General features: G+C 38.9%; 1 protein-coding gene across 2 annotated transcripts in view; it reads left to right on the top strand.

Annotated features, from left to right (window-relative positions):
• Nucleotides 1–17,263, top strand: part of LOC118797870 (adhesion G protein-coupled receptor E5) — a 42,445-nt gene that overhangs the window by 15,628 nt on the left and 9,554 nt on the right. Inside the window, exons 2-12 of one of the 2 annotated variants that reach the window (XM_036557159.1) lie at nucleotides 4,122–4,196; nucleotides 5,057–5,200; nucleotides 5,396–5,521; nucleotides 10,328–10,459; nucleotides 11,866–11,997; nucleotides 12,201–12,238; nucleotides 12,369–12,464; nucleotides 13,446–13,599; nucleotides 14,350–14,466; nucleotides 14,575–14,768; nucleotides 15,848–16,024. In XM_036557159.1, coding sequence (XP_036413052.1) covers nucleotides 4,122–4,196; nucleotides 5,057–5,200; nucleotides 5,396–5,521; nucleotides 10,328–10,459; nucleotides 11,866–11,997; nucleotides 12,201–12,238; nucleotides 12,369–12,464; nucleotides 13,446–13,599; nucleotides 14,350–14,466; nucleotides 14,575–14,768; nucleotides 15,848–16,024 — 1,385 coding nt within the window. The remainder of the gene's footprint in view (nucleotides 1–4,121; nucleotides 4,197–5,056; nucleotides 5,201–5,395; nucleotides 5,522–10,327; nucleotides 10,460–11,865; nucleotides 11,998–12,200; nucleotides 12,239–12,368; nucleotides 12,465–13,445; nucleotides 13,600–14,349; nucleotides 14,467–14,574; nucleotides 14,769–15,847; nucleotides 16,025–17,263) is intronic. The other variant, XM_036557160.1, reaches the window with a different exon arrangement.

The raw sequence follows: 17,263 nt of genomic DNA, 5'->3' as shown, positions 1-17,263 counted from the left end.
TATATATATATATATATATATATATATATCAATAGCAAAAAAAGGCTTGGTTTGAATGGTACCATGAAATGCCAACAAACTCAATTCAAACTTGAGTTCTTAGTAAAAGCTTGACCTGTTTTGTCTGTGGTCTGACCACTCACACACACTCGCATGCTATGTGCTGCCGTAATTAACTGTGTTGTTTAAACCCTGTGCTCAGTTTTTAGCAGCAGCCTTCACATTGTCTGCTCCAGAAACTCACGCATGGGGCCTCTTTGTTGCCTTCAGCTGCTGGAGTTTATGATCATAGATCTCAGACTGTAGACTTTTCTTTATTTTGCTGCTATTTTTCTGTAATTATTCCTGTAACTCACTCTACTACAGAAATACTACACTGGCGAGTGAAATCTTATCGATATGTTTAATATTTCCCATTATGAGACTGTTGTAAGAATAGTATGAGATAATGTGTGAAACAAGTAGTAAGATAAAAATGGGATAAAAATGACTTAAAACCAGCAAAAATGTCTAGAAGTACTTTTAAAAATCTTATAATGTTCTGATAACCATCTCACAGAGAGAAATATCAGATATATGGGCAACATTTAGGATGTTAAGATGTGACATTTAAGGTTTTCTTTGCCATATCAATGTTTTATTAAATAAATACATAAATACAGCATAAAAAAACAAACGGTGCTAATGAACCTAGGCCATAGAACCATTTTCTTTATTAAAGAACCCCTGAAGAACCATCTTTTTTAAGAGCACAAGCCACTCTTAGCAAAAAAGGCCAAAAAAGTTTTTTTTTTGGCTTGTAACAATAGTGGAACCCTTTGTAGTGCTATATAGAGCCCTTTTCAAAAAGGTTCTGTATAGAATCATCTACAGCACATTCTCCATCCATCTGAAGAACCCTTTTATGATGCAACAAACCTTTTAATTATGCAAAGGGTTCTGTGAGTGTTCATGGTTTTACATAAAACCAGCTGTTTTAAGAGTTTAAGCTACACTCTTAGCAAAAAGGGCTCTATATAGTACCAAAATGGGTTCTTTGGCTTGTAGTGGAACACTATATAGAACCCTTTTCAAAAAGGTTCTAAATAGAACTATCTACAGCACATTTTCAGTCAATCTGAGGAACTCTTTTACCTTTTAGGAAGCAAAGAACACTGTTCATGGTTCTAGATAGAACCATTTTCTTTACTAAGGAACCCTTGAAGAACCATCTTTTTTCTAAGAGTATGTCTTTTAGTGTAGAGGAACAGTCCTCAGGACACTTAAGGTGCATGACTTTCTTACCTTTATTAATGCAAACCTAAATAACATATCATGACCCGTTCTGAAGATACTGTGATTTTTTTATTGTGTTAACATCGCAGCTCACAGTCTCAGCTGTAATCATTTTATCTCTCGGCACGACTGAATTAAAACTGAAGTGTGTGATTGTTTGTGCTGCTCCTCAGTCTGGAGGAGAGGTCAGTGAGCTGAGGTGCTGAAGTGAGAAGTGTGTAATGAGTAACAAGGTCTAGAGAAGGAAGTCTGCTGCGGTCTTCAACTTGGCGCCAGTGTCGAGAGAAGTGTGAACACGAAACTGAGTGCTTTGCATATGCGAGTTTTTCAGCGTGATCTGTGAAAAGTGTGAGGTGTGATAAAAGTGCACATGCAGTGGTGAAGAGGTTTATAGAAGAGGTAGATAAAGTTTAGCTACAGTCTGACTGTGTTTGGAAAGGTTTGGCTGTTACACGTTGGCTTTGGGTGAGCACCAACTCAGTGTGAGATACTGACTTACACAATAATACACTTCACTGGTGTCCATTTAGAGAGAGGGACAAGGTAGGTGTTTCTAATAAAGTGGCCAGTGAGTGGAAACCCAGGGCAGGTGTTTCTAATAAAGTGGCCAGTGAGTGGAAGCACAGGCTAAGTGTTTCTAATAAAGTGGCCAGTAAGCAGAACTACAAGGTGGGTGTTTCTAATAAACTGGACAGTGAGTGGAAGCACAAGGTAGGTGTTTCTAATAAAGTGGCCAGTGAGTAGAAGCACAACGTAGGTGTTTCTAATAAAGTGGACAGTGAGTGGAAGCACATGGTAGGTGTTTCTAATATAGTGGCCAATTGGTGGAAGTACAAGGTGGGTGTTTCTAATAAAGTGGCCAGTGAGTGGAAGCACAACGTAGGTGTTTCTAATAAAGTGGACAGTGAGTGGAAGCACATGGTAGGTGTTTCTAATATAGTGGCCAATTGGTGGAAGTACAAGGTAGGTGTTTCTAATAAAGTGGCCAGTGAGTGGAAGCACATGGTAGGTGTTTCTAATATAGTGGCCAATTGGTGGAAGTACAAGGTGGGTGTTTCTAATAAAGTGGCCAGTGAGTAGAAGCACAACGTAGGGGTTTCTAATAAAGTGGCCAGTGAGTGGAAGCACAAGGCAGGGGTTTCTAATAAAGTGGTCAGTGAGTGGAAGCACAAGGCAGGGGTTTCTAATAAAGTGGCCAGTGAATAGAAGTACAAGGATTGGTGGATTAGAGCAAAATAGGCAGTGAAACTCCAACTGCATGGCTAAATTGGGTTGTGCAGCAGGAGCCAGAGGGTGGGTCTTGAGGGGCCTTAACTTTGTCCCAGTGTTCAGTAGCTGCAGAATAACGCTCCTCTCTCTTGGTTCCCACAGTTCCACTTCGGTTCATGTTTCGTAAGATACAGTGCTGGAGCAGAAAGTGTGATTAGTAGTTCAAGATTAGCAGTGGATGCTGTACGTGTAGCGTCAGCCTCTGTGCTCTAAGTACAACCTTAAACTCAGTTCTTAAAGAACAATACATTTAATCTCATAGAATAACAAGATCTAACATTTCGTTTTCATAATTATATGTTTATAATTAATCATGAGGCCTATTTGGCTGAAACAAACATCACATCAGTTCACTGCGATATAATATAGTGACTAATTTGACTTAATTAAATCAAATAAAACAAATAAAAATGTCTAGATATAAGTTTAATAATCGTATAATAAGCTCTCAGCAATCTATAAATGAGAAATATCACATATATTGACTAGATTTAAGATAATTTCACTTACTGAGATACTGTTTCTTGCAGTAGATGCAGGTTTGAACTAAACTCTGCAGGACAGCAGATCTCCAGAAGGAGTTGGTGACTCCTGCTGTAGTTGATATTTGTCTGCCCCCTACTGGACGTACTCTGCATGTGCAGCAGTTTTACAAGTGAATCAGTCAGATGAATAGATTGGAGAATGCACTCTTAAAAACTGACGGTGCCAAAACTGGCTCTGTGCAGTGACGCTGTAGAAGAATCACTTTTTGTAAATGTGATGTGAAATTATGAAGAACTTTATTTAAAGTTTAAAGAACCTTCTCATAATATAAAGGTTCTACACCAGGTTTCAGGTTCCAGATCATACATCCTAGAATTATATATCCAGTTATTGCAGCACCGTACTGACAACATTAAACATCACAGTATTTTACAAATATATTATGATGTTTAAATTAGAGTTAATGACACTTTACATGCTTCCTGAGTGCTTCTGTTCTGTTCTTTTTCATTTTTTTCACTACTGTTTGAATTTCTGGTAGATGCTAACTGCATTTCATTGCCTTGTACTTGCGATGGCAATGAATGTGAATCTATCTATCTATCTATCTATCTATCTATCTATCTATCTATCTAAAAGATTGCCTTGTTAATCTGATATCTCTTATTTTAGTTTTATTTTGTGTTCTTCTCCTAAAATGCCACCTTTACACAGTGCTGTAAATGCTAACTGGATGAAACGCACACTTACAGAAAGGAAATGTACTTTTTTTGTTTGGTTTTTACTGATTTTACTGTTTTTTGTTTTGTTTTAATATTTGAGGCTTCTAGTAAATGACACACTGTAGTAAGTGTCAGGTTCTGAATATCTTCTGTAACACACACTAAATAGAATTAACCAAAAATTAACCTCATGAGAACAGGAACCCAGCTATTATATGGATATTATATTATGGATAAAATGCTAATTATACTGCAAAAGAAGAAGGGCAGTATCATGGAGTATCAATATTATGCTATAGCAGATGGACAGAACAGTATATGGATGGACCTTTGATACCCTGTGATATTTTTTTTTTCCTCCCTTTTTAGGTCTCCTGGTTGTGCTCACTGGAAAGGCTAAGTCATGTGGTCCTGGGTTCCTGATAGAGGGAAAGGGGTGCAAAGGTAACACATCTGACTGAATATTTGGTGTTATCAACGTCATGCTACAATACAAATAGAAAATTAGAGGTTTATATGTCTGTGAAAGTACAAGATACACCATATTTATAATGCATTTTATTAGGATATCGTTAAAAAATAAATTAAAACCTAAAATTAGAGTCAAGACAAACTCTAGATTGTGCAGTTTTTGTTCTGTTTTTCATGAACACTATTCACCCACATCTACTATCTGTCCAAAGGTTTGTGGACACCCCTTCTTATTAGTGAATTCATTCACTAAGGTCACCCACTGCTGACACAGGGGTTCACATACACACACAGCTTGTATAATCTCATAGAAAAGCACTGACCAATAGAACACGATGCTCTGGAGAAGCTGCACATGATCCTAAGGTCACCAGGCCCAATATGAAGCGTGGTCTAGAGGGGTATAAAGCCCCCCAGCATTGGGCTGTGGAGCAGTGGAACTGTGTCCTCTGGAGTGATGGAGCTCCATCCAATACCTTTGGGATGAGTTGGAGTGACCCAGAACTGACCATCCAACATCAGCACCTGACCTCACTAATGCTCAATCATGAGGATGAGGTGTCCACAAACTTTTGGCCATATAGTGTACTCACATCTCAATAATGATAACAGTAAAACACTGCAGGTGGAAATTTTCCTTTAATCTTATCTATCTATCCATCTATCTATCTATCTATCTATCTATGTATCTATGTATCTATCTATCTATCTATCTATCTATCTATCCCCATCTCTTCATACTCTCTCTCTTTCTCTCTCTCTCTTTCTCTCTCTCTCTCTCTCTCTCTCTCTCTCTCTCTCTCTCACTCTCTCTCCCTCCCCATCTCTTTCAGATGAGAATGAGTGTGAGGACAATCCCAATCTCTGTGGAGATCATTCAATCTGTCACAACACAAACGGCAGCTACTACTGCACCTGTCAGCCAGGATTTCAGTCCACAAAGCCCAACTTTACTGCCACAGATCCCCACTGTAAAGGTGAGAGTGAGACACCTAAGAACACTCTTAACACTCTTAGAGCACACTGGACTGTAAACACCCGAGATACTGTTATAAATAATCTGTAAGCATGTTAATTCTGGTTCTTCTGCACCTGTAAAGACCTAAAACTGTGTTAACAAAATAAATTTAAACTGCTTCTGCTCCTTCTCTCTCCTGTCCTCCACTCCTCAGACATAAATGAGTGTACAGATAACAACCCCTGTCCCAAGAACTCAACGTGTAAGAACTCTATGGGCTCGTACACGTGTGAGTGTTTACCTGGCTTCAAGCTATCCACAGAAACCGCCGCCTGTAGAGGTGAGAGTTTTATTATTTTCTTGTCATAATTGTGTGTACAGAACAAAAACACATTAAACCTGAAGACACAGAATGTTAAACTAAAAACAAATGTAATTCATTACACAAATAGAGAAGTACTATGTCATATTTCTTCATAAAACTATCAAAAGTATCATTACAGAGTAAAAAGAAAGAGAGAAAGAACACACTAAAATATGGTGAGTGTGCGCCGCTGCAAGTCGCCCTGTAAAGCCTGAAATACTCATTTAAAGGTCAGCAGTACTGGGGCGGATTTGGCGGGCATTTTTTACACCACATCGTATAATTTACATATTAATATTTACATATTAAGATCATGCGCACAGGCTCAAAAAAAAGCTCCAGCCTCAATGTTTAGCTCGCAAATGATCTCGAAATCAACATCGTACTGATGAAGATTCGTCCTTCTCCAAGTTTACACTGAGTTCTCTTTGAATTCTCTTTCAACACTCACAAAAGGGAAACTCATCCGCTCGTGGGGGTGCAAAGCACAATCAGCGTTACAAAACATTCTTCCTTATGTTGTGTGCAATTACAATTTTCCAGAGAGGTCTTCACTCTAGGTCCTAGAGTTGTCTTAACTATGTAATGAATTATGAAAGTGAATTACATTGACAAGGTGTGACAAAAACGATGTGAGTTAGTTTTACCAGTGAGTTCAGAATGTGAAAGAAACAATTTTAGGAGTGCATAACAGTTAAAAACCACTTTTTACTACAGTTCAGTCAAGCTGCTTAATCTTTAAACCCCAAATATCAATTATTTATTATTTATTCATTCATTATTATTAATTAGATATTAATTATTCATTAATTAGTTATCAGTGTCAGGGTCTGCATTATCATTAATTATTAAAACATCAGTACTTACACATTTTGGCCATGTGACATACTTTATTCCTTGCTTATGGATAGCACTTTGATATACAGTTGTAGTTAGCACCATGCTAATTAGCTTCCATCACTGTGAAACCAATGAAGCAAAGTTTAGACACTAAACATGTCTTGACTGATTGCCTACATTTGGAGTCTGGGAAAAAAGGCTAAACTGGTTAGCCTGCTAAAAGTGGATTTCCTCTAAATGGCTGAACAGCGGTGGTCTTATCGATTCTCCACATCAGCCATTTGCCTGAGTTCTCATCCTTCTCCAGCTCCTTATAGGGGATCAGGAGACTGAGTCACAACAGGATGCCAGTGAAGAATGCCAAGCCAAATAATTACTTAGGCCATCCTGGAATAATGTCAGCTATTAGCGTGACTAATCTGAGAAACCTTAAATTGTATTATCCAGGGCAGGTTTTTCAGTCGGTTAGCAACGCTAAAGTAGCTGCATTTCACCCTGAGCATAATTTATTTGATAAGCCTTAAAATATAGTCCTGCTCGAGGACTTGTGTCCATTTTTAGCCTCATAGCTGCAGTGCAAATCAAATGAAGAGGACTTCAGACACCAAACATGTCTAGGCTGACTGACTACATTCGCGGTGGAGGGGAAGGAACTGGGTTTGTTTGATTTTTAGCTATTTAACTTTTACTGTCATTTGTAATTAAAATACTCATGAGAATATTCTACCATTCAGGGTCCAGAGGGTCTCACTGTTCTCATTCGTAGAGGTGTGCAAAATTTAAGTTTGTTAGCAACACTCTTGAAATAAATGGTTCTTCAAGGGTTCTTTAGGAAAGGAAATGGTTCCATTTATAACCATGGACACTCAAAGAACCATTTGGATGATTAAAGGTTCTTTGCATCGTCAAAAGGTTCTACAGATTGATGGAGAATGTGCTGTAGATGGTTCCATAAAGAACGTTTTTGAAAAGGATTCTACATAACCTCAAAAAGGGTTCCACTATTGTTACAAGCCAAAGAACCCTTTTGGGCACTATATAGAACCCTTTTGCTAAGAGTGAAGATGATGTACATCCAGTTGATTGGCCACATCGTTGGTCACCAGTCCGCCTCCTGGAGATCTGCTTTCCTGCATAGTTTATTTCCCACCAGTGTCTAAAATGCTGCCCCTCCCTAACCAAACAGTAAAACAAAGTTGTTGTCTTGGGATCAGTTTATTATCTTGTGATCTTAAGACAACAAGGTTGTTTTCTTGAGATAATGAGTTAATTATCTTGTGATCTCAAGATAACAAAGTTATCATCTTCAGATAACAAGTTAGTTATCTTGTTATCTCAAGAAGACAAAAGTTGTTATCTTGAACTAAGAAGTTAGTTATCTTGTTATTTCGAGATAACAGAAGTAGTTTTCTTGAGATGATGAGTTAATTATCTTGTGATCTCAAGATAACAGTTATCATCTTCAGATAACAAGTTAGTTATCTTGTTATCTCAAGAAGACAAAAGTTGTTATCTTGAACTAAGAAGTTAGTTATCTTGTTATTTCGAGATAACAGAAGTTGTTTTCTTGAGATAATGAGTTAATTATCTTGTGATCTCAAGGTAACAAAATTGTTATCTTAAAATAACGAGTTAGTTTGTTATTTCGAGACAACAAACGTTGTTATCTCAAGATAGTAAGTTAATCATCTTGTGGTCTCAAGATAACAAAGTTGTTATGTTAAAATCTTAGGATAAGTAACTTGTTTTCTCAAGAAATCTTTCCAGAAAATTAAAACAACAGCTCATGGCCCCTCCGGACTTCCGTAATCAAGGACCTCTGAAGAACTTAATGAGCCACAGCAGGTCTGGTAGGTTGTGGTTGATAGACCTCCAGGACCAGAGCTGGTGACCACTGGTCTGTTATCTTTTGTACGTTGGCCTTGATGTGGTGGACGGCTGTTTATTTGTCTTTACTGAGACAAAGGAATCTGAAAGGAACATTCATATGTATAAATGCAGCCTGACTTGATGAGGAAGTTCCTTTTGTTTTAGCTGTTTGTTTTTCTAGCTAAATAAGGCCAGTGCTGAAGAATGGCACCCACAGAAAAGAAGGAAGGAAGTTTTCTTTCTGTGCTTCTGCTAAAATTGACCAGCACTAACAAACTCTTTCATTCTGCAGCGTCCGGTTGTATCTCACTGAGGTTCACAGTCATCAGTCATTCAGTCTGGAGCAGTGATGATACACTGAACCATTCAGTCATGTTTAATGAAAAAATACAGAAACTGACCAAATAGAAATACAGAAACTGACCTGCACATAAGTACAAATAGAAATACAGAAACTGACCCCTCACATCGTGACCATCAGGCCAGAAACACACCTCACACAAGTGCAGAAACGCAAATGTTTTGAGTCATGCAAATTAAATTAGCATATTTTAGTACTGTTGGGGATACTTGAATTTTGGAATGCTTACTGATATTGTGGTTATTAGAATAAGGGAATATTTATTAATGTTATGGATTTCTGAATATTGGACTGTTCATTATTTTTGTGGCTTTCGGTATATACATATACATATACATGTTTGGTACATATGTTAAATGAGTATTGGAACTTTTGGGTGGTTAGTGGACAAATGGTATGCTTATTGTTATGCCTATTGGAATTGTGTAATTTAACCATATTATGGTAATTTCCATGTTATGCTTATGATGATTCATAACCATAGCATAACCATAAGATAAATTTGAATTGTGCTCATGGTTATTTATGATAGTATCAGAGTTTTTATGTGGCTATTGGACTGTTGAGATGTTCATTGTTTTTTTTAGCTATTACGACATTGGATTGTTTTATTGTTATGGATATTGGAATAATGTTACTTGTTATATAACAGTTAGTTCCGGCCACACAAGCTGATTGGTTGAGAAGCGTTCTAACTGTGCTGTTATTTCACCATAACATCACAGGTTTTTCACAAACACTGTATCACTCCGCTGAGACACCGTTGCTAAGCAACGACTCTGACAGCTGTTGGAGACGCTCAAGACATTTGAACGTTTTTACTTCTTACTTTGCCACAAACAGAAAATGGACACTTTTAAGATCACATTTGACCGACAGCCGATTTGGTCAGACTCTGAAGATGAGACGACACTAAATTCCCAAACTGTCATCACCACTGAGCAGCTTTTCAGTCGGCAGCTGTGACAGAAGAACAGCTGAACAACCTGGAATCAGCCAGAAATGAACCCAACACCATTCACCAAATGTGTAGTCTGATCTTCAGAGTCTGACCAAATCAGACTGAGCCATAAAACTGCCAAAATAGAAAAAACAGGAAAGCTGCTCAGTGGTGATGACAGTTTGGGAATTTAGTGTAAGGAGCTGGAGAATGAACTGCCGGCTGTGCAGCGAGTGGGCGGAGCTCGTTACTCTGACGTAGCAACGAGCTGCTCATTAAGGAACTATAATTTGGTGAAGGAACTGCGAACATTAAAACATATTAAACGCCGCGTTCACGGCCCAGTTTATTAATTTATTACTGTATTTATTTAACTGTTGTATTAAAGCAATAGAACACTCGAGGAGTGTGTTATCGCCAGTAACATCACAGCTGTGATGATCTACGGCGACCAAATCACAGCCGTGATGTTATTTCACGATAACACACTCCCTCTTGTCTTCTACTGCTTAAATGTAATGGCTTCTAAAGTAATTACATTTACATTAACGTTTATGGGACTTGGCAGACTCTCTGATCAGTACGGGCTGAGGGTTATAACTGAATTTGTATAGCATGTGAGGTTTGTTTCTTAGCTGAATGTAAATGTAGATGCAAATTTCTCTTTAATTGCAGCTTTAATAAAACTGACACGTCTTCTAACTCATCACTGACTAAGATATACATTTCTTAAGCAAAGTGTGTGTGTGTGGTGTGTGTGTCTCCACTGCAGACCTTGATGAGTGTGCTAGAGCGCCCCCTGTGTGTGGTTCCTATGGCTCATGCAATAACACACCTGGCAGTTTCACCTGCACTTGCCCCATGGGCTTCCGTAACCAGGGCAACAGCAGTACCGCATGTGAAGGTGAGGGCCAGTAGTATTGTAGATGAAGGACACTGACATTGCTTTGATAACCTCATCACTTTAACACACACTCATCTTCACTCTCTATGGGCAGCAACACTACTAAACCCACAGGGAGGCTGATCACCAATCATGTTTAGTGTAGAGGAGCTTCTGGGGTCTCTGGGGTCTCTGGTGTTGGTCTGACCAAGCATGTTTAACGTATACAAGGTTCCTGATTAAGATTCAGCTTCACAAAGCCTTATGAAACACACACAGCTGTGGATAACATGTTTTATGATGGTAGTTAACAACTTTCTGTGGTGGGGGCTCCCGAGTGGTGCCGAGTGGGCTCCCGAGTGTTGGCTCTGTCATCAGGAGATCACAAGTTTGATCCCTGGTGATGCTATAGCCATCCGTGGCCGGGAGTCCAAGAGAACACAGCTGGCCTCGCTCTCTGGGTGGGTAGGATGGTCCTCTGTCCACACAGTGCGACAGGGTTCTATGTAGCAACACAAAAGGTTCTGCCATGGTTACTATGTCAATCCTGTAACAGTAGAAGAACGCTTTTTGGTTATTTGGATGATCTACTGTAGTAATACTTATTAACAAACTTTCTGGTGATGCTCATTTGATTATCAAGAACATTCGGGTTAGGTTTAGGTTTAGGGACAGATTTAACAGAACCAGATTTAATAGAACCTTTAACACGCAACTTCAAGTTCAGTTGAATTCAATAGACATTTACTTGAGTGTTAGATAAACACAGACTGAGCGTCTACGGTGGACCATCTAAATAAAGTGTTACCCCATTTTCTTTACTAAAGAACCCTTGAAGAATCATATTTCTAAAGTGTGTAGAGATGACGTGAAGAATGAAACAGGGGAACCCAAACAAAGCTCTTTAGCTGGAACAATACATGATGCACAGGCTAAACTGAGAGCTGAAGGCCTCTAAACAGCCCTTTATACATAGAGCAGCAGAGGGGGGCACCGTGATGTCATTACTGTGAGATACTGGAAAGGTTTTATGAAAAAAATCATTCTCAGAAACATCGTTAATGTTTATTTGGTGCACACACACACACACACACACACACACACACACACACACACACACACCTTCCTTGTATTATAAGTGCAACCTGTGTCTCTTTGGAAAGCATGTTCCTTTGAAATCACCTTTGTTGTAATAAACCGATTCAGTTTTTACTTGAGAAACATTAGTTCATTATATTACGTCAGTACTTTTAATTTCTTACAGTAATTCTTACTGGTGCTTGAATAGCTGAATCGAATTGCTGTTTAGTCTGTAACCGTGATTCCCTGTTGTGATGTGATGTGATGTGTGAATCGCAAACACAAATACTATTAAATATATGCACCAAAAACAAATAAACTAATAACAGAGTGTCTCCCTCTCTCAGACATTGATGAATGTGACAGTGAGGAATACAAGTGTGGAAAACATGGAAGCTGCTCCAACTTAGCCGGCAGCTACCACTGCAAGTGCAACCCTGGATACAGTAACTATGGAAACAACCAGACCAAATGCACAGGTAAGAGAACAAACACATGCTTGTATACAGTCCCAATCAAAACTCTGGACACACCTCAGTGTGAGCTTTTCATAATCATAAATACGTAAAAAACGAAAACGCTTCAGTGAGTAGGTGTGTCCAAATGTTTGGTTGGTACTGTAAATGTTCATTTTGAAAAAGAAAAAGGAAAAATTAATGAATTCCTTCTTTACCTCACTCAGAGCTGAAGTGTGACAGAGCCAACGTCACACCCAAACAGGTAAACTCATAATCACACACAGTTGTACAGAAAATAGCCTGAAACTTTAGCATAACATCAGAAAAACAGCATTCAGTCCAAAAATGGAATGACTCTCTCTTTGTCTCTCTCTCTCCTCTCTGTCTCTCAGGCTGCAATGGGTGACTTATTGAATCTGTTTAAGTCGAGCTGTCAGTCACTGAGTCATCAAAAGCAGCAACACGACTCAGGAAAAACTTTACTGAAGGTACACAAACACACACATGCATGTTCCTGAATAATGACAGTATGTATTCATTTGAAGAAAGGACACTTTATCGGTCCATAACTGCAGAGTCCATTCATGGGTAAAGAAAGCAAAGAGCCAAACTCCTTATGAAGAGATTGGTGTCTGCATGGTGAAGAAATAAGCCCATTTCACACCAGACGTGGGTCTATTTCTGTTGCGTACTGTGCAGCATGCTAACAATTTCTAGGCAGAAACAGTAAAAATGCTGTATTGTTGCTATAATGTACAATCTAGGCTAATGAACAAACTAGCAAATGTAGTTTCCACTCTTGGACATAGTGATAGAAATCTGTTGTGTAGGTTAACCCACATGCATCTCCCTCTCTTCATGTAGTCACAGCCGCAAGTCAGGTTCTCCTTGCCACGCGTGTCTTGTGTCTGAAATGACAAGCGTCGTTGGGTTCCGGCTTCGCATCTGTTTACAAATATAAAATGTGGCCTTTTTAAAAGTTATGCCACATTTTACACTGAAAAAAGTTGCCTTGAATTTGCTTGATTTAAATGTGAACAAAGCTACCACATGAATGAAATACATTACATCAGCACAATTACTGCGGTTCAGTTTACTTTTACTTTTGGCATTAATTGTGTTGATATAATGTATTTGAACAGTGATTCCAAAACTTTCTGAGTAGTGATTCCAAACTTTAAACAGTGATTCCAAACTTTCTGAAGTGATTCCTAACTTTGAACACTGATCCCAAACTTTAACAACTGATTCCAAACTTTCTGAATAGTGATTGCAAACTTTAAACATTGATTCCAAACTTTATGAATAGTGTTTCCTAACTTTAAACACTGATTCCAGACTTTCTGAATAGTGATCCCAAACTTTAAACACTGATTCCAAACTTTTCAACAGTGGCTCCAAACTTTTGATTTGTGATTTCAAACATTTTCACTGTGACTCAAAACTGTTTCTGTGATTGATCTTTGTAGCACCTCATGAATGTGGGTGGTCAGGTGGTGTCCAGCGGTAACGTCAGTGACAGTTCAACACTGAGTACGTTTCTGGGGACAATGGAGGATACACTCCGCCTCATCGTACCCCAGCTCAATGAACCCCTCACCAAAGTGAACAACGACAACTCAGGTATAGCAGCACACACATTCATGCATATATGCATTCACACAGGTACACACTGTCTCCTAATAATAGGTGCATGTGACATGATAGGGTAATCCAAACTGTGCCTCTTATGATTTTCACACCTTAAGTAAATAAGCAATAAGCAAGTTTGAAAAATGTTCTCAGTTTCTCATTAAGTTGAATGAATAACTGACTCTAAATGTAGGTATTGTGATATAAACTGAGTCTGTTCTACAGTTTCTCATTAGGCTGAATGAATAACCGACTCTAAATGTAGGTATTGTGATATAAACCGAGTCTGTTCTACAGTTTCTCATTAGGCTGAATGAATAACCGACTCTAAATGTAGGTATTGTGATATAAACCGAGTCTGTTCTACAGTTTCTCATTAGGTTGAATGAATAACTGACTCTAAATGTAGGTATTGTGATATAAACCGAGTCTGTTCTACAGTTTCTCGTTAGGCTGAATGAATAACTGACTCTAAATGTAGGTATTGTGATATAAACCGAGTCTGTTCTACAGTTTCTCGTTAGGCTGAATGAATAACTGACTCTAAATGTAGGTATTGTGATATAAACCGAGTCTGTTCTACAGTTTCTCATTAGGCTGAATGAATAACCTACTCTAAATGTAGGTATTGTGATATAAACCGAGTCTGTTCTACAGTTTCTCATTAGGCTGAATGAATAACTGACTCTAAATGTATTAAGCTTGATTGGGTTTAAATAAGTCATGGTGATTCTTTCACAGAGGCGTGTATGGCGGTGAAGAAGGACCTGACTCGGCCCAAAGGCAGTATGATTATGAACGCTGAGGGTGTTCATCTAAACATCAGCTGGAAAACAGCAGCTGGGGAAGAGTACCCAGGTACCCACACACTCCCACACTATAAACACACAAACACACACACACACTTTGTTCATATAATACACAGAGTTATTCAGATGAATGCAATGCTCCTGTAATTATCCTCAGGTTTTGCCTACGTGGCTCTGGTCAGTTATAATAAAAGCTTGAACTACCCCACCACCCCTGTCCTCGAGGATCCAAAGGCTGAGAGCAGAAACGCTTCGTACCAGCTCAACTCTCGAGTGGTGACGGTGCTTGTCAGTAACACACAAACTGAACACCTGCCTGAGCCCGTAACACTCACCTTCAAACACCTGCAGGTAAACACTCACCTTCAAACACCTGCAGGTAAACACTCACTTCTACACCTTCTGTCTCACATTTCAGAAGACAAAAAACTTCTAAATCTAAATGTACACACATATAAAGACAGATAACATGCTAATTTATTCAAATGTAGGTGTCCCCAAACTTTTGATGGGCAGTGCATATAAGCTTTGTTTTGTTTTTGCACATATATAAGTGAAAACAAATGAAGACATCCTCTATAGATAATGCATTTCTGCACATTTTAATGCACAAGTAGTGTATATTTGCTGACTTTAACATATTGGGGCAAAATAACAAATATAAAATGTGGCCTGTTAAAAAGTTATGCCACAAAAGGTTGCTTTGAATTTGTTAGATTTAAATGTGAACAAAGCTACCACAAGAATAAAACACATCATCAAATTTACTGCCATTCAGTTTATTTTTGGCATTAGTTGTGTTGACATGATGTATTTTTTTTCATATGAAACTAGTGAACACATTTAAATCAAGTAAATGGAAGCAACAACTTTTTTCAGTGTTTTTTTTATTTTTTTTCCAATCTGAAAATTTAGCAGAATAATGCCATATTTAAACATAAAGTATAGAACATTAAGTATATTTTTCTATATCTTCACTTAGAAAGTTGGAAAGTAAAAGTTGTTTAACCCCTTAACAGGTTGGGCACCGGTGGGCCCAAAGGTTTAGTACAAACCTCTATAAGACCCTAAGAATAGCTTAACCAGTTTCCACTGAAGTCCCTGTAGTTACTGAACAATGAGCCTTAGTATGTAATAAGCCTGGAATGTTAGGGGTTAATTTACAGGATCCAAACATGTACATCGGTCCCACACAAATGAAATATGTTACACTAACCTCAGTAATTTTTTACTCATGTGGAGCCAAAATAAATTTAAAGAACCAAGTAAATGTAAAGAAATTTAAATTGAAACAACTTTTTCAGCATATTTTTTTTCTTCCACTAATTCAGTAACATTAGTTTCATTGTGTAAATGCAGAACCTGACCATGAAAATCACGTTTTCCACACACTTCTTGCTATTTCATGTTCTCTTGCTCTCTTTCCTCAGAACGGGGCGGTGTCTGAGCAGCTGAACTACAGCTGTGTGTACTGGGACGAGACTCGGGATGGAGGGGCGTGGTCACAGAAGGGCTGCATGACGGCAGAGTTTAATTCCACACACGCCGTGTGCACCTGGTCTCACCTGAGCAGCTTTGCTGTCCTTATGGCCCTCTATCCAGTCAAGGTAAAGCTGGGACAATGCTCATGTTGTTTGGAGCAGTTGTTGTACGCTCAGAGACAGATATGCACTATATGGCCAAAAGTATTGGGACACTCCACCTAATTATTGAGTTCAGGTGTTTCAGCCACACTCATTGCTAACAAGTGGATAAAATTAAGCACATAGCCTTGCAGTCTTGATGGACAAACACTGACAGTAGAATGGGTCGCACTGATAAGCTCAAAGAAAGGTCCATAAAGGCGTGGCTGGGTGAGTTTGGTGTGGAAGAACTTGACTGGCCTGCACAGAGCCCTGACCTCAACCCCATCCAACACTTTTGGGATGAACTAGAACGGAGATTGTGAGCCAGGCCCTCTCGTCCAACACCAGTGTCTGACCTCATCAGTGTCTGACCTGGCAAACATTTCCACAGACACTCTCCAAAATCTTGTAGGAAGCTTCCCAGAAGAGTGGAAGCTGTTACAGCTGCAAAGGGGGACCAACTCCATATGAATGCCCATGGATTTAGAATGGGATTCATAAAAGCTCCTGTAGATGTGATGTGTAGGTGTCCCAATATTTTTGTCCATATAGAGTATGCTGTCCAGTGTGCTTGAGTATGTGTACGCTAGCTTTACCGGGAAAAAGTTTGAAGTAGTCACAGGTTGCTAATTGCATGAAACCTGACAGTTACCCATAGAAATTCAAAAATAATCACACACTCTTTAAAATAAACCTGCCAGAAGGATTCTTTGGGGGTGATGCCATAAAGCAGTGGCCACCAACCCTGGTCCTGGAGATCTACCTTCCTCCAGAGTGTACTCCCAACCACAATCTGCCACACCTTCTCCAGATAATTAACTTCTTCACAACTGCCGCATTGGCTGGATCAGATGCATTAGTGTTAGGTAAGAATCGAGGCAGCAAGTTAGATGCAGGTTGGAATTATACTCTACAGGAATGCAGATCTCCAGGAGGAGCATTGTTGACCACTGCCATTGAGGAACCACTGTCTGACCTAAAGAATCTTCCAATGGATGGACCTTCAAAATACTGTGTTTGTAAATTAGATATGCTAGTTCAAGCCAATGGAGGAACCTTTGTTTTTTTGAAGGAAAATTAATTATTCAGATTCATGTAAGACCACATCTCTGTTCTACAATAATCTTCATTTTTTGGGACCCCATGGAATCTCCACCCTGTGTGAAATTATCACTATCATTATTTAGCGCCACCAAGTTGGTTCTAATTCCCGGTGACCAC

The sequence above is a fragment of the Colossoma macropomum genome, unplaced genomic scaffold (genome assembly GCF_904425465.1).
Source record: "Colossoma macropomum unplaced genomic scaffold, Colossoma_macropomum, whole genome shotgun sequence".
Classification (NCBI taxonomy): domain Eukaryota; kingdom Metazoa; phylum Chordata; class Actinopteri; order Characiformes; family Serrasalmidae; genus Colossoma; species Colossoma macropomum.
This window is presented reverse-complemented; position numbering and strand designations above follow the sequence as displayed.